The sequence below is a fragment of the Rhinatrema bivittatum genome, chromosome 4 (assembly GCF_901001135.1).
Source record: "Rhinatrema bivittatum chromosome 4, aRhiBiv1.1, whole genome shotgun sequence".
Lineage (NCBI taxonomy): Eukaryota > Metazoa > Chordata > Amphibia > Gymnophiona > Rhinatrematidae > Rhinatrema > Rhinatrema bivittatum.
In genome coordinates, this window is record NC_042618.1 from 236,375,517 (window position 1) to 236,396,019 (window position 20,503).

Sequence of the window (20,503 nt, forward strand, 5' to 3'; positions counted from 1 at the left end):
ATCCAGTTCCTCCCGTATAGCTGATGAGGACAGAGCAGCTATAGGGGGTGGCAGAGTAGGCAAAACTAGTTCCTCCACAGGTCCCTGTGGGGGCACAGTACCCGGCACCGATATCGGTGGGGATTGCCTTGGATCTTGTGGCATCAAGGGCATCGACGAATCGCCTACCCTGGCCTTCTTGGGAGGTGGCTCAATAGCCATCGAGACCGCTCCCGAATCGGATCTGGCACCAGATGTTTCTCGTCGATGTCGGTATCGATGCTTTTCTCTGTGCTCGGTTCTTCTTTCAAGCACCGAAGCAGACTTAGTCGACGCCTTAGATGGAGTCGGGGATAGTGGGTCACCACTACCCTCGTGTACTCGGCAGGTTTTTATGATTACCTTTTTGGAAACTCCTGCCGGTGAAGACTGCATTGATGTCGATGGAAGCAGTTGAATTTTAAAGAGATGCTCCATTTTTTCTAGACGGGCCCGTCTACCTTTTGAAGTCATCTCAGCGCATTGAGGACATGAAGAAACATTATGTCCTGCGCCCAGGCATAGAACACATTCGATGTGAGGATCGGTGATCGACATCGTGTGAGGGCAATTTGGGCATTTTTTGAACCCAGTTGCCATAATGACAAATTTAAGGCCGGACAGCCGTCGACGGCCTGTGGTCACCGAGGAAATTTAGGACCAGTATCAACTGCAAATAATTGGTTTTAGTCACCGATCGAAGAAAAGTAACCCGAGATTGAGAGACCCCTATTAAGGGATAGTTTTCTGAAGAAAATTATTACTTTTTCCCCTAAGGAAATATTGTATAAAAAAATCACATAGGGCTCCTGACTGCGAGGCTAACTGCAGTGCGGAAAAAAAGAGACTAAAGGGAGACCCCTGTGGCTCGAGGGATAATGGCATGCTGGGCATGCTCAGTGGGCTCAGTGTGCCAGTCAAATGTTTCTAGAAACTTTGACAGAAAGTTTTCCATGATAGGGCTCCGTCCAGTGACGTCACCCATATGTGAGGACTATCATCCTGCTTGTCCTGGGATAATGTCCTATCTGCTGGAAACATTGTTTTTGTTTTTTCTTCGGTGCAGCACCACTCCTCAGTAGAGGTGGTGATGTTACAAAGAAAGCTATGTGCTCTGCCTCCATCTCTTAGGAGGAGACATAACCCATTTGTTTGGACTGGTGTAGCAGAATGAAATGGAATGTTGATCTTGTCCCCTGATGCGGGCATTTAGCCAAAACACAGAACATACTGGGTTCATGATATCTGGGAGACCGTATATTTCTGTGATGTTTTGTACATAGACATTTTATTTTTCACATTATTGAATAGTTTTCACTAGTTTAATTTCCAAAACTTTGGGATGATTGGAGAAATTTTAAGATGACAAAATTATTTTCATCACAAATATGAGTCCACAGTGTATTTTACTAATTTAGTTTCTATCACTGTTTTGTAGGACAATCTTTCAGTGGAGGTGAGGGGGTAAAAATGGTATCTAAATTCCAAAAAGGAATGGAACAGGCACAGAGGATCCATACAGATGGGAATATGAAAACAAAACTGGAATTTGTTACATCTGTGACATTGCAGTAGGCAGGGAAAATGGGCCGACTGAATTGTCCAGGCAATTTTCTTCTCCCATCAATTTGTGTTTTTAGATTCTGCCCTTATTACTGTTTTCTGGCCGACCTTTCTCCCTTTAATCCTTGGATTTAGATTTCCTCAATGAGCATTCAAGTTTGTGGACATAGATAGAGTGCTTCAGTTTCACAGATAAGCACTTAAACAGCGTGCTGGATCAAACCAAGGTCCATCAAGCCCAGCATTCTGTCTCAGAAAGTGGCCAGTCCAGGTACCAAGTACCCATCGTATCCCAAAAGTAGAATTCTTGTTAATCACTCTCAGGGATAGAATTAGCTCTCTCTAGTCTACCTGGTTAATAATGTTTTAAAGACATTTCCTCCAGGAACTTGCCCAAACTTCTTTTTAACCCTGCTATGCTCCTTGACCACATGCTCTGGCAACAGATTCCACATTTCGTGCGCTGAGTGTAAAAGTACTTTCTCTGATTTGTTTTAAATCTGTTAGTTGTTAGTTTCATGATATGTCCCCTTGTTTTAGTATTATTTGAACTATCTTTTATACTTACCTGTTCCACTCAACTCATGATTTAAAAAAAAAAAAAATCGATCATGTCTTTTCTCATACTTTTATTTTCAAAGCTGAAGAGCTTTAACCTGCGAAGCCTCTCATCTTAGGGAACCCATTCCATCCCCTTTACCATTTTTGTCACCTTCCTCTGCACTTTTTCTGGCTCCACTATGTCTCTTGAGTGGCCACACTGTTTCACTGATCATTTCATTGCTCCATGGATGAAATTTAATAATCATGGACCAGAAGTGCTTTTGAACCCATACTAGGACGTGGCCTGTTTGGAGATCTAAGAAGAACCACAAGTATGAAGCAAAGAAGGATCACAAACTTGGTCTTCCCAACGATATGTACTACTTCTTCCACTGCATCCTCCTGTTTAATGTTTACTCTGCTACTATTAAATGTCAAACTATATTTTAAAAATCCCATTGATTGGTGACCTGCTAGAAGATTTACAGTCCACTATTTTTTGCATCTCTGAAACCTGTTTGACTGAGAAAGATAATGTAATCCTTAACTAAATTTCCCACCCTAAATATGAAGTATTTCACTTTCCAAGGCCTAATCGTAAAGGTGGGGGGTCTACAAATAATTATTTATTTAACTTTTTTTATATACCGTTATTCGTGGGAACATCATATCGGTTTACATATAACTTGTAACAAGAAGGCACATTGAACAGGGAGAATGTAACTTGGGGGGGAGCAGCAGAGCTTAAGACAGAACATTGCAACTTTATTTACAAGTAGCGACAGCTATTATTGCTGGCAACAGGGGAGAGGGGCAGAATGGGGGGGGAGGGAAGATGTGGAGAGATACTGGGTAATGGGGGATGAGGAGGGTGTACAAGAAGTGCGAGGGAGGGGAGAAGGGTGCATAGAGAGAGGATTGTGTGGGCTTGATGGAGGCACTGGGATCAGTGATGCTGAACATTGAGGAGTAATTGCAGTATAATTGTGATGGGCATAGGGTAATTGTGGAGGGCATAGAGTTTAGTCCGGGAATGCTTGTTTAAAAAGCCATGTTTTTAGCTTTTTTTTTTTTTTTAAACTTTTGAGTACATGACTCAAGACAAAGGACTGGCTATAGAGAAGGTGCACTCTTTTGTGGATGTCAGGCGATATCTGTTCTCTACTCTTCCCATACTAGTGCCGAAAGCGGTCCTCACAGTCTGGCAAAGAAAGCTCTTTGGCTACATATGGAGAAGGTGACTGCCCAGGGTGGCGCGAGCTGTTCTCTACATCCCTCGCAAAAGTGGCGGGAGAGGGGTCCCAAATTTAGCCTGGTATCATGGAGCAGCCCACTTGTGAGCAATTGTTGCCACTTACCAGCAGCGCGATATTAAGCAATGGGTCCGTCTAGAGCAGGCAATGATAGAGGTAATGCCCATTCAGGCGTTATTTTGGCAGCCTAAACATACATATCGGCCTTTAGCTTTCTTTCCGGTGGCGCTATGGACCACTCTTAACATATGGTCCCAGTGGCAAAGTCAGATTGTGGGTTCCCATACCTATTATCAGCTGACGCACCTATTCCTGATGGGCTGGAGCTCCCCGGTTTTCCACAACTGGATGCAGCAGGGAGTAGTAACTATCAGTCATCTGTGGCGGGAGGGGGACTTGATCTCAGCGCATGATTTCACGGACAGATTCAAGGGGGGTATGAGGGACTTTTTGGGGGTAGCTCAGGTCCGACATTTCTTACAAAAGGTCCGGGACACACATTCAGTGCGCTCTACTTAATCATTATTCGAGAACTACTGTGATCATGCTGATAAAATCCAAGGAGTAATTTCCAAATTGTATTCTCTCCTAAACCCACAATCACCCTACGCTTTTGCACATATCAAAGCCTGGGAGACTGAGTTGGGTGTTGTAATTATGGAAGAGGAATGGGATGTTGTGTTTCAGAAAACTGCAAAAAGTTCTATTTCCGCTGCAGTTCAGGAGCATTGTTATAAATTATTGTATAGATGGCATTTGACTCCGGTTCGCTTGCATGCTATGTTCCCCCACATTGCTGATCAGTGTTGGAGACATTATGGACAGGTGGGCTCCTATCTGCATATCTGGTGGTCATGCCCAGTTGTGACTATCTTTTGGGATAAACCATAAACCATATCCTTGCCAACTACGGCAGGTTTGAAGAAATCAGAAGAAGGGCGTTTGCTACGCCATCTCGACATAGGCAGATTGCTGCCCAGATTCCTGGAAATGACAGAAGCAGTACGAAAGACGGACCATCTGTTCGTCCTTTCTAAACGCCCTTCTTCTGATTTCTTCAAACCTGCCGTAGTTGGCAAGGATATGGTTTGGTTGAGGTGAAATTGTGAGACCACTTTAGGTAAAAAGGAGGGAACCATGCGAAGATGGATAGCCTCTGGAGTGATTCTGAGAAAGGGATCACGGCAGGACAGCGCTTGCAGCTCCGAGATGCGGCGTGCTGAACACACTGCCAGCAAGAACACCATCTTCAAAGTTAGAGAACGGAGAGACAGGCCCCGGAGGGGTCTGAAGGTGGATCCCGCGAGGAAATCCAAAACTATGTTGAGGTTCCACAGGGGCACTGGCCACTTCAGTGGCGGACGAATGTGCTTGACTCCTTTCAGGAAGCGGGAAACATCTGGGTGCGTGGCAATGGTCTTGCCATCCCCTCCTGGGACCATAGCAAGACAGCGCAGCCACCTGAACTTTGATGGAGCTTAGGGAGAGACCCTTCTGAAGCCCATCCTGCAGGAAATCCAGAACAATAGGGATTGTGGTCGCATGTGGATCGGTGCCATGAGTGTCGCACCAGGCTTCAAATACTCTCCAGATCCTTATGTAGGTGAGGGATGTGGAAAACTTGCGAGCTCGGAGGAATGTATCTATCACCGGCTCCGAGTAACCTCTTTTCTTCAGTCTAGCCCTCTCAATGGCCAGACCGTAAGAGAGAATTGAGCTGGATCCTCGTGAAGGATGGGACCTTGATGTAGCAGGTCCCGGAGCGGAGGCATGGGAAGAGGCTCCCCTGCCAGTAGTCTTCTCATGTCCGCGTACCAGGGTCTTCTTGGCCAGTCTGGTGCCACTAGAAGAACTAGGCCCCTGTGCCTCTGAATCTTGTGTATAAGGGCGCCCAGCAGGGGCCACGGAGGAAAGGCGTATAGCAGGGTCCCTGGAGGCCATGGCTGAACCAGGGCATTGATCCCGTGAGAGAACGGATCTCGCTTGCGGCTGAAGTATCTGGGTACTTGAGCATTGGACCTGTCCGCCAGTAAGTCCATGTCCGGAGTCCCCCACTGATCCACAATCATCTGGAAGGCTGTGGGAGGCAGCTGCCATTCTCCCGGATTTAGGCTTTCCCTGCTGAGAAAGTCTGCCGCGGTGTTGTCCCTTCCGGCAATGTGGACGGCGGAGATGTCCTGGAGATTCGCCTCTGCCCAAGCCATCAGCGGAGCTATCTCTAGGGACACCTGTTGGCTTCTGGTTCCGCCCTGTCGGTTGATGTATGCCACCGTGGTGGCGTTGTCTGACATCACTCTGACTGCTCTGTTCCTCAATCTGTGAGCAAATTGCAGGCAGGCCAACCGGACTGCCCGTGCCTCTAGTCGGTTGATGTTCCACCCCGACTCTTCTCTGTTCCACCGCCCTTGGGTGGTGACCTCTTCGCAGTGTGCTCCCCATCCGCTCAGGCTGGCATCTGTGGTGAGCAGAGTCCACGTGGGGGAGGACATCTTCGACCCCGTGCTCGTGTGGTTGGACTGCAACCACCACCGTAGCTGGGTCCGCACTCTGGCTGGTAGAGGGAGATGCACGGAGTAATTCCGGAAGCGGGGACTCCATCGAGAGAGGAGGGAGCGTTGTAGAGGTCTCATATGGGCCCTTGCCCAGGGTACCACTTCCAGGGTGGATGCCATGAGACCGAGAACCTGCAGATAATCCCAAGCTATGGGCCGACTGGCTCCCATCAAGGACCGTAGACGCGTCTGGAGTTTTAACCTTCTCTTGGTGGTGAGACTGACTTTGTCTGCCTGGGTGTCGAACCAGACTCCCAGGTATTCCAGTGATTGGGAAGGCTGTAGGCAACTCTTGTTTAGGTTGACTACCCATCCCAGGCTTTCCAGAAGAGCGATCACCCTGTTGGTTGCCCCATGGCTCTCTTCTCGTGATTTCGCCCTGATCAGCCAATCGTCTAGGTAGGGATGGACCAGGATTCCTTCCTGTCTGAGCGCCGCTGCTACCACTATGATCACCTTGGTGAAGGTCCGCGGCGCCGTGGCTAACCCGAAGGGCAAAGCCCGGAATTGGAAGTGTCGTCCCAGAACCTTGAAGCGTAGGTAGCGCTAATGATCCTGATGGATCGGGATATGCAGGTAGGCTTCTGACAAGTCTAAGGCCGTGAGGAACTCCCCTGGCTGTACTGCGGTCTTGACTGAGCGCAGAGTTTCCTTGCGAAACCTCGGGACCCTTAAGTATCGGTTGACTGACTTGAGGTCCAATACAGGTCGGAAAGTGCCCTCTTTCTTGGGTACCATGAAATAAATGGAATAGTGCCCAGAATCCATTTCCCATGCAGGTACTGGGATTATGGCTTTCAAGGACAGGAGCCTCGCCAGGGTAGCTTCCAATGCTGCCTTCTTGTGGATTGGACACGGGGATTCCACAAACCTGTCTGGAGGGATGTGATGGAAGTCCAGATAATACCCCTCTCGGATGATGGTAAGGACCCACTGGTCCGAAGTAATCTCGACCCATCTGGGGTAGAAGAGGGTTAACCTGCCCCCTATGGCTCCGTCCCCCGGATGTTTCGGCTGATTCTCATTGTGGGGTGCAGCCGGGACCCGAACCCGAGCCGGCTCCCCTCTTGTGCTGCTTGGCCCGAAAGGACTGGTTCCTGGCCTGAGGACGAGGTGCCTGGTAGCGAGTCCTATAGGGAGTGAAGCGTTGGGAGCTTCTACCTCTGGATGGCCTCGGGAAGGCGCGCTGGTTCCTCTTGGACCTGTCTTCTGGCAGTCGAGGTACTGGAGAGGCGCCCCATGTGCTGGCAGTTTATCTAGGTCACTGCCGAACAGGAGAGAACCCTTGAACGGCATTCTAGTGAGACGTTTCTTCGAAGGAGCATCGGCTGACCAATTCCGTATCCAGAGCTGCTTCCTGGCTGCTACTGAGGATGAGATCCCCTTAGCTGTTGTACGGACTAGGTCGGAGGCGGCATCCATAAGGAACGAGAGAGCGGACTCCATATCCGCTGCCGGAGCATTGTTCCTGACCTGTGACAAACAGGAACGCGTCATCACTGTGCAGCAGGTTGCGATTCGCAAAGACAGGGCTGCCACCTCAAAGGTTTGTTTCAGGATGGCATCCAGGCGGTCATGAGCCTCCTTGAGGGCCGCCCCCCCTCCACTGGAATGGTAGTGCGCTTGACCACAGCGCTAACCAAGGCGTCCACCGTAGGGCACGCCAGCATATCCTTGATTGCCAGATCTAGGGGGTACATACCAGATAGCCCCGACCCCCTTTGAATGAGGCCTCCGGCGCATTCCACTCTAAATCGATCAGCTGTTGCTCCGCTTGCAGGAAGGGGAAATGGCGGGCTGTGGGATGAAGACCCTCCAGCAGGGGGTTCTGCGTAGATGCCTCCATGGTACTGGGGCCTGGAATAGCCAACTCCATCAGGCACTGAGAAACCAGGTCGGAGAGATCTTCCTTGGGAAAGAACCGCCTCATGGTTCGATATGGCTCAATCCCCGAGGGAAGTTCCCCCTCCTCGGGGGGGTTCGGACTCGTCCTCCGAGACATCAGGGTCCGCATGAGCCGGACTGCCCGGAGGCGGGTGCCCGCGATAAGGGCGAGGAGGTCCAGGGGCAGGGGCAGCCGGGGCAGCAGCCGGGCCTGGACGGGAAGCTGACTGCATTTGTACAAAGGCATGGATCCCCTTAAATAAATCCACCCAGGAAATGGAAGCGGTCTCTAGCCGTCGGGGTACCAGGTCCCCCGGGATTCCTGGTTGTTCGAGACGGCCCGCTAAGTCCGGGGTGGCCCCTGGGGAACTGTCGGCAAACCTCGGTTGAGACTGGTCCTGGCCCGAGGCTCCCACGGCCTCCTCACATTGGGCACAAAGGGAGTCTGGCTCCTCACTCTGCGTGGCTCTGAGCTGGCATGCTGAACAGAGGCCGAGAGCTTTCACGCCGGAATCAGGAGGTGCCACCTCTGGAGACGCCGGGTCGTTTAAATGTTCCATCGCGTCTTGCGAATGCAGGGCGCCGGCGCTTATGCTGCCAAAAATATCGCTCAATAATAATACGCTTTCAATAACATGCGCCCAATAATATGCGGTCAGCAATATGCGCTCAATAATATGCGGTCAGGAATATGCGCTCAATAATATACAATATGCGTTCAATAATATACAATATGCGATATGCTATGTTGTGCGCCCATCAACAGGCGCCTATCATGGGCGCTCAATACCTGAACAAGGCAGACAAAATGGCGACCTCCACGGCGTGCCGCATGCAGGCAACGCCGCCGATCCTCGTACCTCGGAGACCAAAAGTAAGAGATGTACGCCTTACCTGATCCTCGGCGCTTTCCGGCTGGAACCCGGGCGGTCTCCGGCTGCGGGGGGGAGAGGGGAAATACCGTCACCGCCGCGCTTGAGGAAATGCACCCGCTGCCTCTAAGCCGCCGAACTCGTCTCGCTCGGGGCTAAGTCCACGCCGGGACCGAGGCGCCTCTCAGCCAGGCCCGAGACCTTCTCGCTTGTGGGCTAGATCCCTGCCGCGATTCGGCCACCGGACCGGGGCGTAGACCTCCGAGGGATCGCGGAAATCACCCCGGGAAACTCAACTGGGGGAGGGACCCGAGGGTATCACTGCAGGAGTGCGGGGCTCGACTTCTGAGAAATTTGGAAAGTAGAAAGTAGATTTGGAAAACACGCTCAGCGAGCGTGCAGGCGCTCCAAACTGCTTTGGAGACGGAAATTACTGAGTTGCTTCACTTCCTGTGGGGGTATATGTACCCGTGCTGATGTCAGATCAGTCTCCAACTGCTAGCACGAGCACACTATACCCACTTGTTCTGAGTCCATCTGGCTACACGCTAGGAAATATATGACATTCTTTTATTTTACAAGCAGTTGAAAGCATTCCTGTTTTTAACAGCCTGAAAATGGTTGCCAGTAGCTGAAAATATTGTATAAGATTTGCCTTCAGAAGTATGGATTACATGTAGATATTAATAATGTGTATCTATTTTATGTAATTTGTTACACAAGTTGATGTGATTTTATTGTAATTTTTATTTCTCCATTTGCAAACTTACCATTGAATCCTACCCTCTATTTCATGGGGTTTTTTTAACCAGTTATCAATCCATAATAGGACACTGCCTCCTATCTCACGAGTTTTAAATATAAAAATATACATTCTTCACCTTGTTTGGAGGCTCCTTGAAAAAATAGGTCATTTCTCCAGTGTCATTTCCCACAAGGGCCAACAGTTGTTGAATTTTCTTCCTGTCTTCCAGCTCCCTGTAAATCAGGAACAAGGATCAAAATTACAGAATCCAAAAGGAAACAAAAGCCCAACAAAAGCACTGACACGTTCACTTACACCCTCAATATGACCACATGCCAAACACTCCATTTTTTTCAGAACAAGTTCATTCAATCTTGATTTTATCTCACTGCATAAAAAGTAGGATGACAAACAAGCAGGAGATGGGGCAACTCGATTATTAGAAATATAGATAGCTGGGTGGCTGGTGGACGTGAGGACCGCCTGGTAACTTGCCTGCCTGGTGCGAAGGTGGCAGACCTCAATCGTCACCTAGATAAGATTCTAGACAGTGCTGGGGAGGAGCCAACTGTTGTGGTACATGTGGGCACCAACGACACAGGAACATGTGGGAGGGAGATTCTGGAAGCCAAATTTAGGATTTTAGGTAGAAAGCTTAAATCCAGAACCTTCAGGGTGGCATTCTCTGAAATGCTCCCTGTTCCACGTGCTGGTACCCAGAGGTAGGCAGAGCTCTGGAGTCTCAATGCATGGATGAGACGATGATGCAGGGAAGAGGGATTCAGTTTTGTAAGGAACTGGATAACCTTTTGGGGAAGAGGGAGACTTTTCCAAAAAGACAGGCTCCACCTTAACCAGGAGTAACAAGGCTGCTGGTCCTAACTTTTAAAAAGGAGATAGAGCAGCTTTTAAACTAGAACAAGGGGAAAAGCCGACAATTACTCAGAAGTGCATGATTTGGAGGAAGGTATATCTTCGAAGGATACTAATGAAACAGGAGAGTTAGGGGAGATAAGGTCATTGCAGAAACACTAAATGCCTAAATCCACAATACATCTAAAGCTGCAGGCTTTTCACCTCCACCTTCTGCTGGAGACAGAGAAATATTGAAGGGCTGCAAGGTATAGAGTGCCCTATATTGTGCGATGTCAGCAAAACACTTGTTCTCTGTCTCCATCTGCTGGCAAGGGGAGGGGTGGGGGGAACTCAGGAGTTCTGAACTAGTCTGGTGTATGATAAGGAAACTGAATTTACAATGCAGCTTAACCTATGTGGGCAACTAAATGCAATTTTGTTTTCTTTTTAATAAAATGTTTATTGAAACAATTTCACATATCAAGTAACTATAGAACCTCCAGACAACATAAAACAAAATAGCACAACATCCCACATTGTACTCACATTATACTATCATTTCTTATCCACTATCCCACCAACTCCCCCTTTAAACACTGACTTCTGTGTGCCCTTGAGTGCCTAGCGGAAACCAGTCTAATGGGTGCTCCCCTCTGAGTGGCTGAACTTGATTTGTTTCCTTTCTTTCTTATTTCGAGTGGATCTTCCTCAGATATCGTTTCTTTTCAAACTTCAGTCCTCACTCCCAAAATCTGGAGCACTAATAGCTGCGTAGGATTTTCCATATTTTGTTAAATAGCTGGAGGGTGGGAACTTTTTTGTGTGGACCCCTATAGGGTAACTAGCCCAGGGTTTCTAGGTTGAAGTCAGCCTTTACCCTAGCAGCACAAGGGATCCCCGTCACAGTGAGTGCAGGGAAGCTTTTCAGTTCATTTCTTTTCTGGAGTTTATATTGTGTGAATTTTTGTGACTTTAATCATTTCTATAATAAGGGGGTGTGAGTGTGCAAGGAAGGCAGCACAAATGCATTGGCCCCTGTGCATCAGAGACCCTTGGTATGCCTCTTCAGGATCTGTGTGCTCTTATAGACCCTGAAATATCAGACTGCATTCCTGAACAGCAATGGGTCCTTGCTCAACAGCCTCACTAGATCTGCATATTAGGGTTGGCAGCATCATGATTACGAGACCCCGATACTTTTTAATCTCCTGCAGGACCCTGTCCCCCAGGGGGGAAACATAGTAGACCTGCCACCAGCTAGATCTGCATTAAGGCATCCAACCCTAAGGATCTCCTCTCCTTCCTTTGACTGAATAACCTGTCCATCTAGCATTTTTGATGGTCAAAATTAGGCCCATCACCTGGTTCCCCCACCTACATACAGAGGGGCTGATACAAAAATGTTGTGCTGAAAGAGGGCGCTGAGTGTTTTTTCTGCTTTTCTGTACTAATTTTAGGAGCGCTCAGCAATTAACGCCTGCTCTGGGCAGGCATTAATTTCTGATCACTAAAATCTGCGTCCTAGACGCTAAGGATGTGCATTCGTTCAGGACGAATTAGACAATTTCAACGAAATTGCCTAATTCGTCCTATTCCAGGAAAAATATGTTTTAGGGTTAGCGCGCACTAACCAGAAATTCGGGTCCCCCCGAATTTTAAAGGCCCGAACCGCGGGAAATACAATATTTCCTGCAGCGGGCCAAAAATGAAGGTTTGGGCTTTGCACATCACTACTAGACGCACATTTTTTTTTTTTTTGCATTGGGAGTGGATAGCTAATAGCCTCATTCACATGCATTTGCATTTGATAAGCATTATTAGTTTCATTCCGTGTTGGACGCGTGTTTTAGAGGCGCTAATCCCCTTATTGCATAAGGGGATTAGTTAGCGCCTATACAACCCTCGTCCAACTGCGGGTTATACAGTGCGCTTGGCTGAGCGCACTGTATTGCATCGGCCCCAGAGTGAACATATTCTGGGATCCAGAGAATTGTGGATGAGGAAATCCGCTTGTACGTTCTATTCCGGCTATGCGAGCTGCAGAAATTGCTTTTGCATTCTTTTCTGTCCAGAATAACAGATGTTCTGCTTCTTCTGCCACCTGAGTATTTTTGAGCAGTGGTTTACATATGCCTCCTCTTGGAGGAGAGATGCCAGCCAAAGGAGAGTCAATTTGATCACTCTGGTTTTCAAGCAAATGATAGACCACTTGTCCTCATCTGTCCAAGAACCCTGAGCCACTAGAACATAGGCTTCCCAACCCAACAGGTTGGCATTTGTCGTCATTATCACCTAAGAGAAGTAATGCCAGGTCCACTCCCGTCTCCAAATTCTGATTGACAAGCCACCAATCCTGCTTGCTCTGGAACTGAAAGCCTCATCACAATCTTGTGACCAAGTACCCAATCTGGAAAGCAAAGCCTTCTGCAAGGGTCTCATAGGGACCCTTGGCCAGAGAACTAGATCACAAGTTGCTGCCATAGAATCCAACACCTGTAAATAAGAGCAAGTTTGCGTACTGTAAACGGTGTTTTCCATAGATAGCAGATGAATTAGCCATGCTGTATGGTACGTCCTCCGTGCCACTAATTGGCAGAGCTCTCAAAGTCTAGTAAAGACTTTTTGCCAGGTACTCCCTCCCTCCTGTATCCTGACAGGATCACCTCAGGCTCCTCAGTAGTATCAAAGCAAGGTAGGTGTGCTAGAACTGTCCGGGGAGGCGGGCGGGTCAGCATGGCTAATTCATCTGCTATCTACGGAAAACACAGTTTACGGTAAGCAAACTTGTTCTTTTCAAGTAGATAAGCAGCTGAATTAGCCATGCTGTATGGGAGTCCCCAGCTGACGTATTGAGCAGTTAGTATGTGTTCTTTAAAATTTTTTTTTTTTTTTGCTCAATACGATAATAGTGGCGGACAGTTCCTATGAAGGCTGTATTTGTTTGGAATTTTGCACTTTTGTAGGATAGTCCGTCGCAAAGGGAGCATCCTCTGTCTGTGTAAACTCTGGTGGAATGTGAAAAATGTGTAGCGGTGACTGTGTCACTGCTGCACAGATGCCTATGAAAGGCAGTTGACAGAGAGACAATCGAGGTGGTCAACTTATGAACATGATGTGTTCTTAGGGTCATAGATAATGTGTGCGACTTTGTATTTTCTCTGAAAAAAGGATAGAATTGGATATCTCTTTGGATAAAGTTGTTCTTGTCACTGGATGCCCTTTGAGCATTTGGATTGACGAAGAATATAGTTATGAGGGTCGATTGGGTGACAGAGTGCACTTTCGCAACATGCCAGCGCACAGTTACCAAAGGTATGTAAACTTGTCTTATTGTCAATTGCAAGATCTTTGGATGGGCGTGGGTAAGGCGATGGCTTGGTTAATGCACAAACCGTACATTACCATTAGTAGAAATTTCAGGAAGTGTGCAAGCGCAGCTTGCCGTGGTGAAATTAAAGATAAAGAGGGCAGTGAACCAAGGTTTGTAATTCACTTGGTCTTCTGGAAGGAGTTAAATCGACCAGGAAATGCACCTGCTATGAGAGGTAGCGAAGGCGACAAGTGTGTAGAGGTGCAAAGGAAGAAGTATTAGCTGCTCGAGATTCATGTTAATGCGCCACGTAGGGGTAATAGTCCCTACATGAATCTGTATACCAAGAAATAACATGAAAGAGGTCCTTCCTCTAGATAAAGGTGAGTAACTGTAACGGTGTGTACAGGAACTCGTAGCGAGGAGTTGCAATGTCCTTACTGCATCATAGATGGAGGAAGGACAGAAGTTGGCCAGGTGGGAAGAAGCAGTGCAGCGGGACAACCTTCCTGGTATTTTAATGTGATGGAGAGTTGTCCTGAGGATAGGAGAAAATGTAGATAAAGGAGCTCGTTTAATCTCCATGCCATAAGGTGTGGGTAGGCGTGGAGAGGATGTTCCCTCGTCTTAGGGAAGAAGCTATGAGCTGCATCCAGGCGAATTGGGTTGCGAATTGAAAGCCGTCATGGGTAACAGTACCATGAACGTCTTGGCTATGCTGGTGTGATGAGGAACAGATGCGCTGTCTTTTTTTTTTTTTTAATGCATATCCGCTATATGGCAGATTCGCCTGGTCGTGTATGCATCTCTGGAGAGTTCGAGAGATGAGTGGTATCGGAGGGAATGCAGAAATATGCCTTGTGACCAATCAATGAGAAAGGCGTCTGAGTGAGCTCAGAGAAATCGAATAAAGTTCTCCATTTTCTCGTTGTACCATGGTGCAAGAGATCCTCTGTAGTGAGACGTCTTAGTGAGAGTGGTTTTTGAGTTACCTTTGCAGTTAGTTTCCCTTTGTGGGAGCGAAACTGATGTTGAGTTTGTCTGGTCTGGAATCGTCAATTCCGGGCAGATAATTGAGTGAAGTGAGATGGATATTCGATGAACGTGATCCAAACTCTGAACTGCCTCTTCGTAGAGGATCCAGGGGCCGGATACTGTTCTTCTTTTTCTTTTTTTTTTTAAATAATGGAAGTCAGATTCTGTGTGAATGATGACTATCTTTCCCTTGTAAGGAATCGTGAAGGTTTATGTGTAAGCTTGTACGAAGTTGATAGAACTTGTGTCTGAAATTCTGGCAGATGCTGTGGTGAGAATTATTTGAAGGCCTAGGGAAGGCAAGGGTGAGCATGTTGAAATGTCAACAGGAGTAGCCACCAATCCCTTTTTTTTTTACTGCAGGCCAAGGAATGTGAGTAGTCAATGCCTGAGGCCGCATGCAGTCGGCGGATATGGCGGCGCACATGCGGAATGATGCATGTAGCTGCCTTTCGTGGTCCAGAAATAGTGAAGTAATTGGATGTTGCGGCGAGGTTAGGAAAGAACCGCTGTTTTCTGCTCTTTAAGTTTTGTTACGGTAGCAGTGAACTGGTCTCCAAACAAATTTTCTGGACGACATGTTAAATTTGCCAACTTGTCATGGACATCGTCCCTTATGGCACTAGACCGTAACCATGCAAGGCGTCTGGCTGCTAAGGAGTTTGTTGAAGTCTTAGATGAAACATCAAAGCCTTCGTAGATGGATATCAGTAAATGATGTAAGCCTTCCTCAAGGTTATAGTAATGAGAAGGTAAGGAAGTGTCTGCAGAAGCTTGCTGTAGATGCGGTTGCAAAGCCTGCAGATTCTCAAATAGATATTGTGTTATGTAAAACTGATGGTTTTGAATGCGGGCATTAAGCATCGCAGATGAATATGACTTCTTTGCGAAGGCATCTAATGTCTTATTATCTTTAGTTGGTGGCATGTTGGAATGGAGTCTGGATTTACGAGCCTTTTGCATTGCCGACTCAACTACCACTGACTGGTGTGGAAGTTGAACAGCAGTATAGAAAGGAGAATCTTTCATTCTGTATGTTAGGTTAACCTTGCGAGATGTTGGAGGAACTGTCAAGTGAGTATCCCAAGATTTCTCCATTAAAGCTGTCTAAGCAGTGTGCTGTGGGAGGGCCATTGGCTCAGCTGGCATGTCCAAATCTTTAGGATACCTAGCATCTCTTGATGAGGATCTGGTATCCTCTTAGTTTGTATGTTAAGTAATTGACCCACTTTCTCTAAGAATTGAGAATAGGTAAGGTCCTCTGGAGGCGAAGAAGGCTCAGGAGATATTTCATCTTGGCCAGACTGGTAAGCAGTTGATGAATTGGAAAAGGATACCTCCAAATAAGACGCTGGGGAGGTTGAGACGTCCCTTGGCGCTGGAGGAATCTTTGAAGGTTGTACCAGATCTGCTTGTGGTATGGAAGGAAGCAGCCTTCCATACCACAAGCAGTAAATTAGGTTTCTCTATTGACCGTAGAAATTGAGTCAGAAGAGTAGTAATCTGAGAAATAGCTTGATTTGCCAACCCTGACGTAGACTGATCTGGTGGGGGTCTTACGACAGGTGGAAGAATGGGTGGAAGTAGATCTTTTTGTGGTGAAGGAGAATCGTCAGCACCCTTGGAATTAATGGAAGTATGAGACTTACCCATTTGCTGCCTATGTATATACCTCTTTTAGTGGAACGTGTGCTGGAGCACGAGACGTATGCATCATCGACTCAATTAACCTGGAGAGGTGGAAGGTGAAAGTTAGTGTGGAAAAACAAAACTTTCAGTCGAACTTCTAGGCAATGTTAGAAAATAATTGGAGGATCCCACAAAGGAGTCTTTCAGGGAAATTCCCTGAATGCTGTGTGCACTGGGAGTTATGATAGGTTATTGGTTCAGCAGGAACTCTAAAGTCCAAGATGCCCCCAGCCACGTCCGTGGAAGTGGAATGCAACTGCTGCTTAGAATAGTCATTGCTCGACTTATATTGACTGCATAGGTGGTATACTGTTTTTTCTTTTTTTTTTTAATGCCTAGTGGTAGGCTTTGCACTGGTTTGAGGGGCCTTTCGCCCTCTTTTTTTTGGCAAACGTAGAAAAGATCGTTTGCGTTTGGCGGGCATTAATGCGTGTGCAAGCCTGGCACCTGCATAGAAGTTCTGGCGCAACCGGCGTCCACGCCTATGTTCGGCGTGCTCGGTGAGCCCTGTGCTCACAAGCCAGCTGTGTGCTGCGCCCCCTTTTCCCTTTTTTTTTTTTTTTTTTTTTTTTTTACACGCCTTGGTGTCAGGAGACGCTTGATGAGCACAATTGCGTTTGCATGCTCTGCAGTTGTACAGATGTCTACTGCCCATACCAATGCTCCGGCGAACTTGGTGAGCCGTGCTTATCTTCCAGCTTGCGCTGTGCCGCCTTACAATGTCGAAGGCAACAGTGGGACCATGGGTCATCTGCGTCAATGTCTCTTGCGTCGGGGCGCCCGCATTGATGTGTCGGCATGCCTGCAGTCACACCGATGTGCCGGTGCTGCGTGATTGCGTCAGCGCCTGCGACGGTATTTCGGCGCTCTGGCGTTGCACTGATGGGCTCAGCTCGCCCATGGCCACGTCGATGCGCCGGCACTCACTTGGATGTGTCTGTACTAGCGTTGATATCTCGGCGCTCCGGTGCCTATGCTGACGCTTCGGCACTGCAGCGGTCTCAGCGCGCCAGCGGCCGCGTCGATGCGCTGGCGCCGCATGGATGCGTTGGTGCCCATGTCAAACAGTTAGGCACTCCGGCGCTGCATCGAGGTATGAGTGTGTCTGAGCATGCCCTCGGGCGTCGGCACAGACTCCAGGCATTGGCACAGGCTCTGGGTGATAGCGCAGGCTCCAGCCATCGGCCGTATGGTGCACGCTCCATGCGTTGGCGCCTTTGGCGCACTTTCCGGGCATCGGCGCCTTCGCCGCACTGTCCCTGCAGCAGTGCCTTTGGCACACGCCCCGGGCATCAGTGCTTTCGGCGCACACTGCAGTCTTCGGCACGCCTGCGGTGATTTGGCGCTCTTTTCTGCCGGTGAGTTGATTGGCGACCCTCCCCCCCTCTCTACTCGGTACCCGCCCGGTGGAACCGAGGAGACGAAATAAGAGCAGCAAGACTCAGGAAGGGGAGGGTCGAAGCAGAAGTAATGTTCAGCGCTTCCAATCATGATGTTACCCTTCTTCAGCTGGTAAGAGAAATATGCGGCTAGAATCGCACCCCTCCCCCAGTCTCTACTCGGTGCCAGCCCAGGTAAATCGGGGGGCAATCCGAGGAGACAAGTAGGTAATAGTCCATCGGAGGGGGAGGGGGTGCCCCGAGAAGTTTGTAGCATCTCGTGAGGGCCGTGCCAGAGAAAGATTTTTTTTTTTTGTAGTTTCCTCCTCTTCTTTTTCCTTCTTATGAAGAAGTATCTTTTTTTTTTTTTTTTAAACTTTAGTAAGGTTAGTGAGGAGAGATAGAGAGCTCTGCGCACTATGTTGCGCGGAAACATTTAGACTGAGGAGCCTGAGGTGATCCTGTCAGGATACAGGAGGGAGGGAGTACCTGGCTAAAAGTCTTTACTAGACTTTGAGAGCTCCGTCACCTAGTGGTATGGAGGACGTACCCATACAGCATGGCTAGTTCAGCTGCTTATCTACGTGAAAACTCCACATTACTGATTTCATAACCTCCAAAGACCTTATTTGTCTCTTCAGTTTCTGGATCCTCTGCAGTATTAGCTGAACATGACCTACAGTATCTTTATATCAAACTGATCTCCCAAATAATGTCAGAGACTACGAAGGTGACAACCTGCTTTTAGCAAAATTTATCACTCAACCCAGGTCTTCCAACAACTGAACCACTCGAAGCTGCTGTCTCGCTCTCCTGAGTGGTCTTCGTATGGATCAACTATTTGTCCAGATATTTATGCACCAACATCCCTTCTTGGCAGAGCGCAGCCACCACCCCCATCATGACATCTGAAAAAAAGTCAAGGGTTCAAAACTGAAAATGTTCTCACAATACAGCAAAACAAAGATACTTCTGATGGCTCAGTTTTATGGACGTGTAGAGATATGTCTTAGTCAGATCTAAAGACATCAGAATTTCCCTTGCCCCACTGCCACTATAACAGACTTTAAAGTCTCATCCTGAAATGAGGCACTTTAGGTTCAGGATAGGATGAAAATTCCTTTCCTTCGAGGACCACAAAATAAAATGAATACCTGCTGTGACTCCGCTGCGCAAAAGAAACCACCACTTCTCTATAAAGGAGCCACCTAAGCATTGTCCTGACTGCTTCCTTCTTCAGAGCAGAATAAGGGGAAACCATAAGTATCTGAAAACAGGTATGAGAGAGTTCTATGACATAACCATCTCAGACTATGCTCAAGACCCACTAATCTTAAGTTAGGTGGATCCATCACCAGTAAAAGTCTGACAACTGACCTTCAATTTCTGAACTAAAGAAATGGTCTCTAAACCTTTATTGAGGAAGTTCCCACAGTCCCTGAACCTTGTTTCTTACCTCTTCCAGAGTTTCGAAAGGACTGGTATCTTCTAAAAGGTTTAGACCTCTGTCCAGTCAAAGATTGAACTAACTTATTCCTCTGAGTCATGATGATGATTCCGGAAAGTCGCCTGATGTGATAACTCCCTCAGTCTATCTTCTGGAAGCCTGGACACCTCTGACGCCCCCTAGGCTTTCACCATCTTCAAATTCCTTGCCAAAGAGTAAGGACCTCAAACTCTGTCAAATTTGTCTTAGAAATTGATTCTGCTGACCAGTTCCACAGCTACAGTAATGGAGGTCATAATCCTGGAGGAAGTGCGCACCAAATAAAAAAAAAAACAGGCATCTGCCAAAAAGGCTGCTCTAGGTTCCATATAAGATGCTTTTTCTAACACTGAGCCCTTGCCTTCTAAGGCATATGCTGAGATAAACACAAACCTACCATTGTGATTATACAGATAAATGCCACAACCTGTAAAGCTATACTAGAAGCTTCAAAATCTTGTTTGAGAACAGCTTCTATCTTCCTGTCTTGAACAATCTTCAGGGCAGCACCTCCCTCCACAGGGATGATTGTCCTCTTCATACCTGCACATAGCTTCTCCCTTTCCTGGGAAACAAGGGATATAACTTAGCCATAAACTGTCTCTTAATAGAAAATATTTATTAGGCTCAACATATTATCATAATTGGGTCCAAAAGAGAATCAGGACCCTTCTCTCCTTTCTCTTCCATAATATTCAACACCTTAAAAGGAGATAGAAATCGAAAAAGAGAACTCATTCCTGAGAAAGAAAGGAACACAGCTGACCCTTCTTCATCTACTAGAATGTCTCCCTTTACCTAACTCCTCTTTGCTGCCGTTCTCTCTTGGAAATCCATCAAAGCCCCTTCTGACTTGGAAGATTTCTCTTCCTCCAAGAACTCCCAGAAGATAAATTATGAGGGGGAGAAACCAAAGAAAAGAGCTCAGGGGAAAGTCTGGTGTAAATACTTCAAGATATCCACATGCAGAGAAGTCCAGGCAAAGGAAGACACTGCTTCCGCAATTGCAGCAGAAGAGGGCACTGTCTCTTTAAGAGATGCAGCCAGCGCTGTCCTTGAAAAGACAAACACTGTTTCCTGGAGCAAAGGAAACAGAGAGAAAGGCCCAGGATCTGAATCACAAGAGTGCTGCTGCTCTAAAATGGCCATCATTCCCTACTGCGGCAGGCAGCCTGACGGCAGGAATTGGCTACACCACTGACCCTGCCGATGCGGTCCCTCCCCCAACCCCCAGGACAGTCATTACTTCTCTTTGTCCATTCTCCTTATCCTCCCCACACTGTCATAAGAACATAAGATATGCCATACTGGATCAGACC

The 20,503-nt window shown here is 47.6% G+C and overlaps 1 protein-coding gene across 4 annotated transcripts in view; it reads right to left on the minus strand.

Annotated features, from left to right (window-relative positions):
- The window catches only part of CCDC77 (coiled-coil domain containing 77), a 305,397-nt gene that overhangs the window by 191,634 nt on the left and 93,260 nt on the right, over window positions 1-20,503 (minus strand). For all 4 annotated transcript variants that reach the window (XM_029599936.1, XM_029599938.1, XM_029599937.1 and 1 more), the window contains exon 5: window positions 9,567-9,663. In XM_029599936.1, the coding sequence (XP_029455796.1) occupies window positions 9,567-9,663 (97 nt within the window). The remainder of the gene's footprint in view (window positions 1-9,566; window positions 9,664-20,503) is intronic.